At 38.2% G+C, this 17,226-nt stretch overlaps 1 protein-coding gene across 10 annotated transcripts in view; it reads right to left on the minus strand.

Moving 5' to 3' along the window:
- Positions 1-17,226, minus strand: part of Depdc5 (DEP domain containing 5, GATOR1 subcomplex subunit) — a 161,690-nt gene that overhangs the window by 88,313 nt on the left and 56,151 nt on the right. For all 10 annotated transcript variants that reach the window (XR_009226269.1, XR_009226270.1, XR_009226268.1 and 7 more), the window contains 7 exons: positions 14,730-14,799; positions 13,531-13,567; positions 12,182-12,302; positions 6,148-6,368; positions 4,641-4,844; positions 2,375-2,510; positions 1,209-1,306 (listed from right to left, as the gene is read on the minus strand). Coding sequence is in view for 7 of the 10 variants with exons in the window: in XM_046439464.2 (XP_046295420.1) it covers positions 1,209-1,306; positions 2,375-2,510; positions 4,641-4,844; positions 6,148-6,368; positions 12,182-12,302; positions 13,531-13,567; positions 14,730-14,799 (887 nt within the window). In the remaining 3 variants the exon portion in view is untranslated. The remainder of the gene's footprint in view (positions 1-1,208; positions 1,307-2,374; positions 2,511-4,640; positions 4,845-6,147; positions 6,369-12,181; positions 12,303-13,530; positions 13,568-14,729; positions 14,800-17,226) is intronic.

Genomic DNA, 17,226 nt, shown 5'->3' on the forward strand with positions numbered 1-17,226 from the left:
TCTGCCTATCCAATCTTATGTTCCCCTGTACCCTTAAAAAGTACTCTGAGGGGCTGGGGTTATAGCTCAGTGGTAGAGCACTTGCCTTGCATATGTGAGGCACTGGGTTCGATCCTCAGCACCACATAAAAATAAATAATATATATATATATATATATTTTTTTTTTTTTTTTTTGAGCAATCTCCAGAGAGAAAGCTCTAATGCAGCTTTCTCTGGGTCATCTTTTATTGCAATTTTTCTCATTACTATGGATTCAGAATATGTCATTGATTTTACAATTTCCAAATTTTGCCAAGATGTGACATTTCCTTAACAATCATTAGGGGTAGAGAAAAATGTGACATCAATTTACATTTTTCCAGGATGTGACATTTTCTTATTATTATGGGTACAAAATCATTGATAAAATATGTCACTTATTTGAATTTTTCAGATTTTTCCAAGATGTACTATTTTATTATTAATAGATGCAGTAAATATATTTTTTTAAAAAAAGTACTCTGAATAAAATGGTCAAATGAGGACAACAATCTGAGTCAAGATACCTGGTAGTTGGTATGAGAGATTAATTTAACATCTCTATATCTCTAGGCATTAAGTTACCCATATGTAAAATATATTTAGTAATTTATGCTCTACTGGAATGACTGCATAAGAAAATGGATATAAAAGTAATTCAAGAAACAACAAAACCAAGTTCCTACCAACTGCACTTGGAATCCTCACGTTCTAACTCTCTACTCAACCAAATTCTACCCCTTTGTGCCTGACATGCATACTCACTTCTCTTAACAACTACATCACCTTTCTCGTTTTTGATCATATAATTGGAACCACACTGCTCCCTTTGGAGTCTCTCCTGACTGTAAGAGGATGGGTTTGTTCCCTGACCTCCAACAACTGAAAGCTCCTCTAGAACAGAGACCATTCCTGGCCTTGGTGCTGCCCTCCATTCACATCAGGTAGCCCTCAGTCATGACTCCCTGACAACAAATGAGGCTTAAACAATATGTTCCCAGCTAAAAATGTACCATGCAGCCCATTTATAATTCCATAGATTATACAGCACTGGTTCTAAACAGGTCACCAAAATTGTGGCTGAATGATCCCAAAATAGGCATGACCCTGACTTTCCTGGACATCATATCACTTTCTGGATGTGAGCTGCTCCAAGCATACTGACTCTATTAGTCCTTGGATGAGTTACCTGCACCACTGTTGCTAAGCAGGCTGACAGAAAGTTCTTCTGTTCCACTGAAGTTCAAGAAGGACAAGCTGTCACCAGGCTGGCGGGAAGTGCTGTGCCTGCAGAGAACAGAGCCCAGCCACCTGGCTTAATGAACATCATCAACTCTTTCTCCTGCTTACCCTATACCCCAGTGGGGATGTTAGGTAGAGAAGTCATGAAACAGGCCTGAAATTTAGCCCCAGAGACTGACAATCCTTGGGATCCATATCTCTAGCCATCAGGTGAAGATGCTTCATTGTGTGCCAGCTATGGCCTCTTCCCCTGGCACTCTGGCCACTTTCCCATAGCCATGTTAGACCACCAGACCTTTCTGTCTTCTGCCTCCCTCTGACTGACAAGGATGCATGTGAGATGTTTGAATAGGTATACCAGGGTTAATGTGGTAAAGAGGGCCACACTCTGCCCTGAGCACTCAGCCAACCCACAAGATGTCAAGGTGACTAAAAGAGAGGCCAAAGAGGGCAGGGGTTTGCACTTGCCTAGTATGCACCAGGCCCTGTGTTTGATCCCTAGCACCAAAAAGTAGGGGTGGGGGTAGGGGCAAAGACCACTTTTTGCAAGTGTTTCCAAACAATACAGAAACAGTGAGTATAAGTATAACCTGGGCTCATGCTTGTCAAGTCTTAAATGACTTTCTTCCTACACTGACTATCTTTAGATGCCTTATAAACACATTCAGACTCTGGTTCAAAAAGACTTTTTTCCATAAAAAAACGAGGCCTTAATCTCATTTTTTTTCCCATTAACTTCTTTTAAACTCAACAGTGAAATTTCTTAGTGATCAAAATGACAAGTCACAGGGACACTGCCCAAAATGACAGCATATACCTGTCTCAGTACCCCAAATTCAAAGCCCTTTCTCTCTTGTTTGCATCCTTGACTAAGGTTTAAGGTTTACAAAGTGCAACCTCAAAATGAACCTAAATCAGGGTCAAGGTAATACCACAGGCAAAAATGTCAAGCAGTTGGCTTTATATTTCATCCAGGAAGTGGCTGAAGAAGACCTCATATTACCTTTTCAAGTCTTATAAACATGATACTTTGTGAGTAGTCTGTTTTGCACATTATCCTGGGTGCCAAGAGTGTTCTGAGGTTACCTTCCAGAGCCCTGTGCACATTCTCACCTTCCAGCTGCTTCATGATATGCTAACTCCAACAGCTCTGCAGAGGAGTGAGTTGGATCCCTCTGCCCACTGCCCTGCAGCTCCGCCATATTCTGCCGGGTCTGATGATGGATCTGAATGGCCTCTCCAGATGGTCCTACCCAGACAAAGAACCACAAAGGATGGTTAGTTCTATGTACTTAACGGCAATCTTCCTTCTTACCAGCAGAAGGGATATAGGTATTAGGAAACTCAACAAAGGGCACACCACAAAAGAACATTATAAAAGGAATCCTCTGGTTCCCAGAAAGAACACCTCCCCCTCCAAGCAAGATTGGTGCTACTAAGGAACCTCATGTTTATCATCCTGCTTAATCTGTTAACATTTCAGAAGCCTCTGTCTCATGCATGCTAACAGAGATACAGAGAAATACAGAAGTACAGGAGAATTAACACAAACTAAATGAGAAGAAAACATGAATGAAACATCAAATGACTCTATTAATACTTAAGAAAATAACAAGTGATTCTAAGAAGCAGAAGATTCTGAAGTGCAAAAAAGAGCATGAGAGATCAGAATTAGCCAAATCTATTTAAATAAGTTTCCTAGAAACAGAGATTTTAGAGCTAAGTGTTAAACAAGATTAACAGGGGTTGAAGGAAAAGGGTAGGAGAAATGACATCAGCGTTTAGTTGGGAAAGGATAGTGTCTCTGAAGAGGAAAATAAGAAGACAGGAAGTTAAGGAGAGAGGAAGTTGAGGAGCCTAGCAATGGAGGGCCTTAGCTATTAGAGAATCAGATGGAAAAGAGGATGAAACAAAGTCAACATTGTTTGGAGATTGTTGTTTTAGTAACTGTGAAGGGTGCAAGGAGGAAAAAGCACAGAAGCTGGAAGAGTTGAGGGTCACAGAAGAAAGTTCTCTCAAGAGGTCTCAAAGCAAACCAATGGGGAAAACATGGAGAGAAAAGACAGCAGAAAGAAGCAAGTAGTCTCATTATCTCTTGTTACCTTTTCTCTGCTATAAGAGGGTAGAAGAGATTTGGGAATGACCTCCAATTTTAATCAAATTAACCAGATTAATTTCTCATTTTTTAAACTTTTAAACAGTAAAAGAAAGTGCAAAAAGAAAACAGATACTTCCAAGCATTCAGCAGGATGCTTTCCATTTAAAAAAAAAAAAAAAAAAAAAAACTGGAGCATCAGACACGGTGGCGCAGGTTTATAATCCCAGCGGCTCAGGAGACTGAGGCAGGATGATCAAGAGTTCAAAGACAGCCTCAGCAATGGCAAGATGCTAAGCAACTCAGCGGGACTCTGTCTCTAAATAAAATACAAAACAGGGCTGGGGATGTCGCTCAGTGGTCAAGTGTCACTGAGTTCAATCCCCGGTACCAAAAAAAAAAAAAAAAATATGGAGGTAATTCATGTTACTTCTTAACCCAGTAAGAGCTGATTAATCTGAAGTTTAATTTTAGTTACAGCTTTATAAAACCTTGCCATCATCTTCTTGACAACAGAAGACAGATCAAAAAGAATGTCCCCTCAGCACCACATAAAAATAAATAAATAAATAAATAAAAGTATTTTTTTAAAAAAAGAATGGCCTAGGGAAAAAATTGAATTTTTAAAAAACTTCTTCAAAGCTGGACACACTGGCACATGCCTGTAATTCCAGCAACTTGGGAGGGTAAGACAGGAGATGCAAGTTTGAGGACAGCCTCAGCAATGTGGCAAGGCTCTAAGGAATTTAGCAAGACCCTACCTCAAAATTTAGAAAAATAAAAAATAAATAAAAAGAATTGGGGATGTAACTCAATAGTAAAGCACCCCTGGGTTTAATCCCCAACACCAAATGTATATATAATATATATACACACACACACACATATATCTTTTTTTCTTCAGTTATCAGAAACCTCTAAGAGAAGACATAAGCTTATAACAAAGACAATAAGATCAATATACAGAGAGAACAAAAAGAAAAAAGAATGAAGAGACTTTAGGCCTTAAGAAAGAAAGTAGGTGGCAAAGCATAGACCTTTTCAAATAGGGGGGAAAAAAGAGTCCTTAGGTTAATATACCTAGTGAGGTACAAAGCCTATTCCCAAATACATCTTCAAGAATCCTCAAAAGAACCCCTGATATTGTCAAGTTTATCCCCATTTCACTGGTGACAAAGGTTCAGAAAAGTAGAAGCACTTAACAAAAGTCACACAGTCGATTAATATGGAAGAGTGGGGCCAAGAACTCCTAGTTCAAGGCACTTTCCTGTGCAACCAACTTACCCACAGGAAAAGTGTGCATCCAACGTCTTCTATTGGACGTGAGCTTCATAGGCATCCGTGAGGGGGCAAAGGGGTTAATCAGCGCTCTCTGGGGTGTGTATCCACCAGGTCGAACATGTAGCATGGACTCTGCACTGCCTACATGAAACCTCCCTGGTGCACTGGAGTCTCGCTGTGGTGGCTCCATCATGTTCTCCAGGACATCTGAAAGTTATCATGGAGTTGAGCCACAAAGACAAATTATAGAACCACAATGAAACCAAAACTAGGTGTACTAATAGCTGAGGTTGACAAGAATTTTGGACATCATAAATGTCAGAAAGTGACAGAAATGAGTAAAACTGCTAAAAAACATACACAAATTTAACATGTTTAATTTTTTAAATACTTAGGAGAAGGGGATTTTCACTCTTGAAATACTGGCCCAGTGAATTACAAACCCAAAGGGGAAAACCACACATCACCTGGAGACCCTGGTCTTTTACCTAGATACAGTAACTAAATAATGGAATTTTAGTTGTTTCCATTAGGGACAGGTTGAGTATATTTTTCTTTGGGGACCACAGGAGGATACTAGGGATTGAACCCAACAGGGCTTTACCACTGAGCTACATCCCCAGTCCTTTTTATTTGGAGAAAGAGTATCATCACGTTGCTAAGGCTGGCCTCGAATTTGCAATCCTCTTGCCTCAGACTCCCAAGGTTGCTGGGATTACAGGTGTGTGCCACCATACCTGATAGGATAAGTGTATTCTTTATGTGGAAGAAACAATAAAAATAAATATTTAAGCCAGGCATAGTGGTGCACACCTGTAATCCCAGTGACTCAGAAGGCTGAGACAGGAGGATTGTCAGTTCAAGGCTAACCTTAGCAACTCTGCAAGACCCTGTTTCAAAATAAAAAACAAAAAGAAGTGCAAACATAGCTCAGTGGTAAAGCACTCTTGGTTTCAATTCCCAGTATAATCATTCAACAAACATAAATTATATATATATATATATACACACACACACACACACACACACACACATATATATAGTAAAGCAGAATCTATATATAAAGATACATATATTCTGGTGAACCAGAAGGGCAGACCCTGGCAGAGTTAATAAATTGTTCACTAATCTCAAATGATTACAATTCCCTGTGCTTTTGCACTGAAGTTACATGAATTAGTTCCTGCTAACAGAACACGGGTAGAAGTGACATATCTTCCAGGCCTGGTACACAATTATCTCCATGCATGATCTCCATTCTGAGTATGACACAATTACAGAACCAAATGGAAATAAGAAGACAAACACAGTAAAGTTTTTCTTAAAAAATAGTAAAATACACACATTCCTAACACCTAATATGATTAGTACCCATTGCATTGACATGGAAATAATTAAGATAAGGGATGTTTTACCCAATCTGACCACTCTCTGCCACTTTCAACACCTACTATAATAAGGAAACTATCCCCAGCTTTACCCAGCTCTGCCTGTGCTTCAGCACTCTCACCTCGAGTGCTGGTGTAGCCCAAGGAGCTGCTGACTTCATACTGGTGCAGGTGGGGATGTGGGATCATCAGGATGTTGGCACTTTTGCCCAGGGAACTGTCGTCAGAAGCCTGGCTTCTTACTTCCTCAGTGGGTAGTGCACGGCTCGGAAGGGAAGGACTGGATGAGACATCACAAGAGCTGGCACTCTTGCGATTGTGATTCTCCCGCTCCCGCACAGACCTGCCAGGTAAGAGAAAACTCACCACCAAGCAAGGGCTCCTATCTCATCTCAAGTTAAAACTCCAAAACCCATCACCTACTCAATGTACTTAAAGAAAGTATTTTCTACTCAAAGAAAACCCAATGTCATGGATCAGAGGTGTTGCCCTTAGCTGTCTGATATGTAGTATAAGAAAGGGGAGAGGGTCTGGGGTTGTGGCTCAGCGGTAGAGTGCCCGCCTAGCACGCGCGAGGCCCTGGGTTCGATCCTCAGCACCATGTAAAAATAAAGAAATAAAATAAAAGTATTGTGTTCATCTACAACTAAAAATTAAAAAAAAAAGAAAGAAAGAAAGGGTAGACACATATGCCAGTTTTCAAATAGCAGAAGTCCGGGGATCACAATTGTAAAGAAGTGATTACTCCAGTCTGACACCACTGATCAATCTTACATCACTAGAAGTGGAATAATAGGACAAGATGCCAGGTGATACAAGAAAAGATACACAGTGTCAGCTCAGAAATTTTCTTGTCTTACAAATGGAACCGAAATATAATCAAGCTTTTAGAGCTAACTGCCAGTTTACAAAAATTCAGAGAATAGAGGAAAAGTTAATATTATTTTTTAAAAATTAGCTAAATAAAAAAAGCAAAATGTTCTACTGTCACTAAAAGAGATATTATGACCAAATGGAATGTGTGAATCTTGGTTAGATCCTAATTTAAACAAACTAATTGCAAAAAAAATTTTTGGAGAAAACGAAGAAATCTGAATATGGACATGAAAGATTAAGGAATTGATATTAATTTTGATACTAAAGATAATGGTACTGAAAAAATATTTTCAAAAACTTCTTTATTAGGGATATGTACTGAAGTACATTCAGGTGGAGAAACAGGCCTGGTGTTTGTTTTAAAATACTCCAGTAAGCCAGGAATGGTGGTGTATGCCTATAATCCCAGAAGCTGGGGGTAGGAGATTACAAATTTGAGGTCAGTCTAAGGAAATTAGAGAAACCTGTCTCAAAATTAAAATGGCTGAGGACATGGCTCAATGATAGAGAACCCCTGGGTTCAATTCCTAATACCACCAAAAAAATTAAAACACACGAGTCAAAATTGTGGGGGGAAAATGATAAAACAAGATGGGCAACATGTCAATAATTGTTCACGATACTAGTCTATTTGGGCATGTTTGAATATTTTCTTAATTAAAACATTAAAAACAATATACTCATTAAAACATATAACTCCCTAAGGGAGATAAATCTCAAGAAACATAGTTAGAAAGATGAAAAGAAGAAAAAGAGAGAAGCCTAACAAGGAAGTGAACTCTTACAATTAAAGTATTATCTTACCAATAGGACACTTGGCATCAGAGCTGTTTCTTTCAGCCTGGAAGAATTTTGTCTTAAATCAGAGCTTAAACAGAGCCAAATTCTGACTACATGTTCATTGCTTCAAAAGTAAAATTTTTTCGTACCAGGGATTGAACCCAGGGGTGCTCAACCACTGAACCACATCCCCAGTGCCATCGTACCCAGCTCAAAAGTAAAATATTTGAATACTAGTATATGTTTACCACATGAGAGAGAGAAAACAATTAAAGCAGTCTGTAGCCAGGCACAGTGGCACATGACTGTAATGCTAGTGGCTCCGGAGGCTACGACAGGAGGATCACAATTGCAAAGCCAGCCTCAGCAACTTAGCAAGGCGCTAAGCAACTCGGTGAGAACCTGTCTCTAAATAAAACACAAAACAGGGCTAGGGATGACTCAGTAATTGAGTGCCCCTGAGTTCAATCCCCTGTACTCAAAAAAAATAAATAAATAAAAAGGTTAGGGGTAAACCTAGCAGTTCAGGAGGCTGAGGCAGGAGGATGGTGAGTTCAAAAAAAAAGCCAGCCTTAGCAAAAAGCGAGGCTCTAAGCAATTCAATGAGATCCTGTCTCTAAATATAAAATGGGGCTAGGGTACAGCTCAGTGGTCAAGCATCCCTGAGTTCAACCCCCAGTGCCAAAAGGGGCGGGGGGGCGGGGCTGAGGATGTGTCCATTGGTGCTCTGTACTATTTTTCTTTCAAGTTCCTTAAATTTTGCTGCTATCTTTATTATTATCTTCTGCAAGCTTTTTTTTTAATTTTCTATTTGTTCTTTTTATACATGACTGTAGAATGTATTTTGACGTATCAAACATATGGAAGCTTTGATTTTAATTTGGTCTTCTTTTTCTAGTTTCTTAGAATGAAAATTGAGGTTATTGACTTGAGACATTACTTTTTGTTCTCACATAGGCATTTAGTGCTATATATAAAGTTCCCTTAAACTGTTTTAACTGCATCATGCAAACTTCATGTTATATTTCTGTTTTCATTCAGTTAAAAAAAAAAATTCTAATTTTACTTCAGACTTTTCCTTTTTTTTTATACTGGGGATAGATCCCAGCAGCATTCTATTATTGTGCTATATATCCCCAGTCTTTTTTATTTTTTGAGACAGGATCTCACTGAGTTGCCCAGACTGACCTAGAACTTGCAATCATCTTGCCTCAGCCTCCAAGTTGCTGGAATTATACCTGTGTCCCATAGATTATTTAAAAGTGCGCTTAGTTTCCTAATATTTGGGGATTTTCTAGTATCTTTCTGTTAAGAATTTCTGGTTTATTTCATTATGGATTAGAGAATAAGATACAGTATAATTTCAGTCCTTTTAATTTTTAAAAAAAATTTTTAGTTGTAGATGGACATAATACATTTATTTCATTTATTTATTTTTATGTGGTGCTGAGGATCGAATCCAGTACTTCATACATGCAAGGCAAGCGCTCTGCCACTGAGCCACAATCCGGCCATCAGTCCTTTTAATTTTAAGGTTTGGTTTATGGCCAGAATATTTCCTGTCTTATAAATGTTCCACATTTACCTGAGAAATGTGCATTCTGCCAGCTTACATTGTTATTTACAGTTACAATTAATGAAGCTTCTTATTATGGAACAGAAGGGAAAGTCATTGAATTTTTAAGATAAAAAAAAATTATTTCTGGGCTGGGGATGTGGCTCAAGCGGTAGTGCGCTCGCCTGGCATGTGTGCGGCCCGGGTTCGATCCTCAGCACCACATACAAACAAAGATGTTGTGTCCGCCGAAAACTAAAAAATAAATATTAAAAAAAAAATTAAAAAATAAAAAAATAAATTATTTCTGAATTATGAGTTCTCTCAGGCCATGCCCACAGACTTCTGAAGTACTATTCACTGTTGTATAAAAAGTTTACAGGTACTTTCAAGCCTTAGGAAGAATTACCATCTTCACATTGTCACATATATCAGAATCATGGCAGAGACAGTTAATGCAGATTCCTGAGTTCTCTGCCTAGAAAATAATAGCTAGCATTTATTAGATACATTTTTCATGTAATATTTCATTTATGCTTTACAAACATACCTATAAGACAGCACCATTTTACAAATGAAGAATGTGAAGTTACTTAGCTTATAAGTGAAAAAAAATCAGTATTGAAAAAAATCAGTATTGAAACCCACCTTTAGTAGGCACAATGGTGCACACACTCAGAAATTTGGGGGTATGATGCAGGAGGATGAAAAGTTCAAGGCCCACCTCAGCAACTTAGTAAGACCTTAAGCAACTTAGCAAGACCCTGTCTCAAAATAAAAAGGTCTGGGGATATTTCTCAGTGGTTAAGCACCACTGGGTTCAATTCCTGGTACCAAAAAAAAAAAAAAAATCAAGCCTATATAGCTGAGTATAGTGGTACACCCTGTAGACCCAGCTATTTGGGAGGCTGAAACAGGAGCATTGCCTGAATCCAGCAGTCTGAAATCAGCCTGGGCAACAGAGTGAGACCTCATCTCAAATAATTAAAATTAGGGTTGGGATTGTAGCTCAGTGGTAGAGTGCTTGCCTCTGCACACATGAAACACTTGATTTGATCCTCAGCACCACAAAAAAATAAATAAAGTATCCATTTACAACTAAAACAAAGAAGTTTTTTAAAAAATATTTCTTTTTTAATTTTTTTGTTTTAGTTGTTGATGAACCTTTATTTATTTATTAATTTATATGTGGTGTTGAGAATTGAACCCAGTGCCTCACCCATGCTAGGCAAGTGCTCTACCACTGAGCTACAACCTCAGCCCAGTTATTAAAAAAATATTTTTAAGTAAAATAATAAAGACTCAACCAGGCATGACAACAAACACCCATAATCCCAGCTACTCAGGAGTCTGAGGCAGGAGGATCACAAGTCCAAGGCCCACCTGGACAACTTAGTAACATGCTGTCTCAAAATACCATAAACAAAGATCAGGAATGTAGCTTAATGAAACAGCACCTGCCTAGTATGCACAAGGCCATGCATTCAATCCCCAGTACTGTTTAAAAAAATAACTTTTAATATAAAGACTCTGAAGAAAAGCCCCTGTCTCTAAAAAAAGCATTCACTTGTAGCAAAGCTGTTTGTCAAACTTATCTTGAGCTCTAAACATTCTCAGGAATAGATATTACAATGGGATGAAGGAAAAGAATAAAAAGCAATCATGTGGTCATTATAAACTCATTTGCCTCAAAAATCAAGAGACATAATATCCTTCTAATCAGCTGTGCTTAAATTTGCAGATTTAAGATACCTGAGCTAGGAATAGAGGTGCATGCCTGTATAATCCCAGCTTCTCAGGAGACTAAGGTAGGAGAATCTCAAGTTGAGGCCCGCCTTGGCAACCTAGCAAGACCCTGTCTCAAAATTTTAAAAAATATGGACAGGAATGTAGCTCAGTGCCAAAGGGCTTGCTTCACATGCTCAAGGTCCTAGTTTGAGCTCCAGTACCAAAAAAAAAAAAAAGAGTAAGGGGAAGGGGAGAAGGAAGAGGGGAAAAAAAGAAAGAAATCTGAAAAATAAACTGGTATGATCTGGTCAAATGGGGACAAAAAATAAGCTAGATTTCTATTTTATACATTCACTTTAAAAATCTACATAAAGAACTAAAATAAGCATAAAATACAAGACTATCAAGTATATGAAGAAAATACAAAATACATATCTATAATTTGGGGTAAATAGGCTTTATACAAGATCAAAGTCGTTGTATCTAGTTCTATCACAATCAGAAACTGCTATATAACCAAACACCACAGAAAAAATATAACAAACAGGAATTAAAGAAAGAAAAATTCATGTGTTCTTGCAATAATAAACTTATAATAATCTGGGCCCAGGAATATATCTTAGTGCCAGGCCAGTAAGATGATCATTCTGGAATTTATGAATGTTTGCTTTGATTAGAAAAAGCCTAAGGTGGGGGTGGGGCTGGGGTTGCCGCTTGGCGGTAGAGCACTTGCCTAACACATTCGAGGCACTGGGTTCGATCCTCAGCACCACATAAAAATAAAATAAAGGTATTGTGTCCAAGTACAACTTAAAAAAATATATTTAAAAAAGCCTAAGTATCTTCTTATTTTAAGACACTACTTCATGGCAAACAAAATGGCTAGGCCAAAGAACTGGAAAACCAAATCCCTAATGATCTGCCTGGCACAGCTTCTATTTGGCTAATTTTATTTTTTTTTTTAAGAGAATTTTTTTAATATTTATTTTTTTTTAGTTTTCGGTGGACACAACATCTTTGTTTGTATGTGGTGCTGAGGATCGAACCCGGCCGCACACATGCCAGGCGAGCGCGCTACCCCTTGAGCCACATCCCCAGCCCCTATTTGGCTAATTTTAATTAAAACATTTTCAAGGTTGCTCTCACAAAGGTCCGTATTAGACCTCAGGTTTTCCTAAATAACTTTTATATAAACCCCAAGTGAATCAGCTGAAAACCTGCAGGTGGCGAGGCGCTGAGCCCGGGATGGGCCAGGCAGCCTGAACACTTGAGCATCGTAGGCATCATAATCTACTTGGATTGGAAGGGCATTCTCAGATTCTTTTGGAGTCCCAAGAGCTGAAATACACAAATAGTACAAACTGTCACCCAAAGACATTTCACACATTTCTTCACCAACATCTGTGAGACACTAGGTTCATCATCTACCTCTGAGAAAATGGAGATAATAACCCATTGATAAGGTTGTTAAGATGAAATGACTTTTAAGTTAAAGCAACAAAGAAATAGTACAGAACTAAATAAAGGCAACTTATTGGTAGCATTTCATTCCTATGTGATCCCTGTTAAAAAATATCAACCAGGGCTGGGGTTGTGGCTCAGTGGTAGAGCACTTGCCTAGCATGTATAAGGTTCAATCTGGGTTCGATCCTCAGCACCATACAGAAATATATAAGCAAAATAAAAATATTGTGTACATCTACAACTAAAAACAATTATTTTTTAAAAACTACATATCATCTTATATGTTTAATGCTTTAAAACTTTCTACCTGATCTCTACAATTGACCTGTGGAAAACAAAAAAAAAAGATTTGGTCATCATCCAACTTGCAATTGACATGACAAAAATACAAGGTGGCTAAGAGGTGACACAAAGGGAATTCAGGTCTCCCAACTGTTCAGTGAATTTTCTTAAGCAATTTCATATAATTTTGTCACCATGGGTTAGCTCTTTCTAAAAGTGATGAAAGAAGGTCTCAAAAAATGTCAAAGGACTTAAAATCAGCATACTACAGTAATATAGCCACATCAAAGTTTACAGCAGCTCAATTCACAATAGCTAAACTATGGAACCAACTTAGATGTCCTTCAAGAGATGAAAGGATTTTTAAAAAATGTGGTATATATACTCAATGGAATATTACTCAGCTTTAAAGAAGAGTGAAATTATGGCATTTGTTAATAAATGGTTGGAGTTGGAGAATATCATGCTAAGCGGAATAAGCCAATCCCACAAAACCAAAGGCCAAATGTTTTCTCTAATATGTAGATGCTAATTCACAATAAGGCACTAGAGAAGAATACTGTTACCTTAGATTAGGTAGAGGGAAGTGATGGGAGGGGAGGGAAGGGGATTGGGGATAGGAAAGATAGTAGAATGAAATAGACATTATTACTTTATGTATGTATGTGACTGCATGACCAATATGATTATGCAACATGTACACTCAGGAAAATGAGAAATTATATCCCATCTATGTATGACATATCAAAGTGCATAAATGCATTCTATTGACATGTATAACTAATTAAAACAAATTTAAAAATTAATAAAAAATACTCACATGTATCACGTCCATTTTTTGCTTTTTCAGAGGCAGGCTATAAAATTTAAAAGATTTAATCACTCTCCTATGCCAGAATAGAACATCTCACAAAGTATAGTATATATATGGCTGCTCCCAGGGCAAAGACAATGTCTCAACCCTTCCTATAACTGATGGGAAGGCAGGAAGCTAAGATCTGACACCCACCTTACACAGCATCAGACCTGGCAAGATCCAATACTTCCCACCTCAAATCTGATTAATTCTTACCACCCCAACCACTGGTGGAACTGGCCCCATTTCAAAGGAGAGTATACTCAATTCTATAAAGAATAAGGAATTTGGGCTGGAGTTGTGACTCAATGGTACAGCCTTGCCTAGCACGCGTGAGGCAATGGGTTCGATCCCCAGCACCTCATTTTTTAAAAAGTAAACAAAATAAAAGCATAAAAAAAATTTAAAAAAAAAAGAAGAAAAAGGAATTTGCCCAAAGTCATACAATCAGCAGGTGGCAGAGTCAAAATACAAACCCAAATTTTCAGACTTATGTTCAATCCACTGCTATATTTGTTCTACCTTGGCTAGGTCCCACCTTGAACCCTGCATGCTTCCCCTCCTCCATGACACCATCACCTGTCTGTCTACACCCACCAGAGCAGAGCACTCCAAACATTGTCCAATTTGCTGAAACGGAGTACAAAGGTGGAGGAGAAAAACTGATAGCATTATCACTTTTATTGTTTGTTTGGGAGTAATGGGGATTGACCCCAGGACCTGTGCATGCTACACATGGGCTCTACCACTGATTTACATACCCACTCCCTGCCTTATTATATGTTTATCTAATACAGAAAGTTATAACATTCTTTTTTGTTTTTCTCCTGCATTACTAAGGATAGAACTTGGGCTCACACATGATAGGCAAGTGATCTACCAATGAACTATATCCCCAGTCCTTTTTGTAAATTTTGAGACAAGGTCTTGCTATGTTGCCCAGGCTGACCTCCAACTTGTAATCCTCCTGCCTCTGCCTCAAGAGTAGGAAGGCTGACAAGTATGTGCTACCACACCCATTCAAAAATTGTATAATTCTAAGGTAAATTTCTTAAACCCTATTTATGACCATGTGGAGAGATAAAGGTACCCCAGAATCATATATTATAATTACATTGATGTGTGACAGTTCCCAAAAGTTCTGAGGGTTTGATGACACCTACCTTCTTTCCGGCCAGTTTAATTCGTGGGGTGAAACTGTTACAAAAAAGCTGGCTTTTGGATGTGTAGAAACTATTAAAAAAAAAAAAAAGTAAACAGGGTCATTAATCAAAACCTTAAGACACAGCTGTAATCCTAAGCATGGACCTGCTCTCCCATGATTGGCACTGTTTTTAGGCTTCACTGAACTTTCATATTCTAACTTCTTTTGCAATCACTATAAAACACTAATTATGTTTTTAATTATTCTATAACTTTTTTCCCATAAGTTGTTTCATGTGTGCTAATCCTATATGCTAACTATAATTGGATCAGAATTTCCTCCTTGTGGCAGGGATTAAATCTATTTACCCCGTGATACTTTTCACCTTGATTTTTCCCATGGATTGGGCACAAGAGAGGTTCTTATCACTCACTCATAGATCAGCATTTAGTAAGCACGAAAAAGCCAGACAAGAAAGGGAAAGGATTAGTTAGTACTCAAGAAAAAGATGGAAGAAACCATCAAATCTTTTTTTTTTTTTTTTTAAAGAGAGAGAGAATTTTTTTTTAATACTTATTTTTTAGTTTTCAGCAGACACAACATCTTTGTTTTTGTATGTGGTGCTGAGGATCGAACCCGGGCCGCACGCATGCCAGACGAGCGCGCTACCACTTGAGCCACATCCCCAGCCCCCATCAAATCTTAATCCCTCTGAAAATAATCTTAATACAGTAATGTCTAAGCACACAAAAAAATAAAAACCAGTTTTGCACTGGGTACACTGAATGAATGAATGAATGAATGAATAAATGAAGGCTATAAAGCCTTTCTATTCCTCAGGTATCTCTTGTATTCTCTTCTATCATTAACTTTTAAATGAGATTTGGAATGGTGACCAATCCACACCTTCCATCAAATCTCTGCAAAAATAAAAAAAATATTAAAAGGCACAATGTTGGCAAATAATCAGTAGACCATGGGGCAATCCTAGTGACATATTAAATACAAGAACATAAGAATGTTACCTGTCATCAGACCTAGGGATTACACCCCTGTGATTTGTCTGTCCCAATGGTATCAAGGAAAGTACTAAGTAGAGTCTGCTACTCTCTTCCCAGACACTAATTATAAAAGATCGGAGTGATAAAGTGATGTCAGCCAGAAGAATGGGTTTATATTAAACTGAACCATATGAAATTGAAATTTCTGAGGGTCAATCTAATATGATTTCCAATGATTGAAAGTAACAGCTACAACTTTGTCATGGACACCCTGTTCAACCCCAGGCAAGGCACTTAACCTCTCTAAAACTCAGCTTTCATTACTATATAATGTGACTGAATGAATGGTCTACAGGATCTCCAAGATAGAGTCCCATTATATCCAGTCATATCCCCTACATCCCACTTGTATAATTCATATATATATATGATATTAATTTACTCTGTGGATCAATTTTCATCATTAGTCTGAAATACTTCAGGGGTACTATGGTCTTACTTAGGAAAATGTGATCAAGTTTACTAAGGCCTCTGGCCTTATCTAGTGGAAACATGTTGCCCACTTACTTCTGAAGAGGCTTTGCTGAAAGAAGAAAACAAATGGCTCCTATAAGCAGTGTCCATCTTTGTACGCTTGTTCCCATCACCAATGGCTTGGGCAACAGGATTAACAGTGAAATGAGAAAAGCAGGTCTTGAGCTACCCCCTACCATTGCCCCTAGTGAAGCTCCCAACATGCAAATCCATGCTATATCATTAGCTGGCAGTAGAGAACCAATTTAGTATGATAAAAAATGTGATAATTCAGGAAACATTCAAGATACTATTAAGTAAAACTTGAGAAAATTACAAAACTTCAATTCATATAAAATTTTGTGAATTTTATAACTAAATTAAAAACCATGAAATACAATGTATAATTAAACAGTAACTTTTTTTTTAACTGAGAAATAAATCTGAAAGGCTATTAAAAAATTCAATTAATTGCCCATTCCTGTAATCCCAGCAACTCAAAGGCTGAGGCAAGAGAATCTCAAGTGCAAGGTCAACTTGAGCAAGTTAGCAACACCCTGTCTCAAAATGGAAACTAAAAAGAATAGGAATGTAGCTCAGTGGCAGAACACCTCTTGGTTTAATTCTCAATACCAAAAAAAAAAAAATGTATAATGGGAACTTGGGGTTGAGCTCAGTGGTAGAGCACTTGCCTATAGCATGCACATGTGATCCCTAGCACTGCAAAGAAAAAACAAATGTTATCACATCATCTTATAAAACTAATCCTAAGGAGACCCAACATGGCGGCAGGCGCGGAGAGATCAAGTCTCTGACCTCTTCAGCTGCGCGGGCATAGGGAGTCTAAACCGTCTAAATGCGGTTTGCTCAGGATTACTAGGCAATGCTGAGCTGACGTGGATCTGGGGCGAACAGTCTGGGCCTCTCAGAACACACACCAAGCCCGGATCGGCTGAATTCAAGCTCCCATTCACCTGCGTCTCGCAGACAAACTGCAGTGAC

The sequence above is a fragment of the Marmota monax genome, unplaced genomic scaffold, assembly GCF_021218885.2.
Source record: "Marmota monax isolate L192 unplaced genomic scaffold, Marmota_monax_Labrador192_F-V1.1 WCK01_AAM20220418_F8-fsc00253, whole genome shotgun sequence".
Classification (NCBI taxonomy): domain Eukaryota; kingdom Metazoa; phylum Chordata; class Mammalia; order Rodentia; family Sciuridae; genus Marmota; species Marmota monax.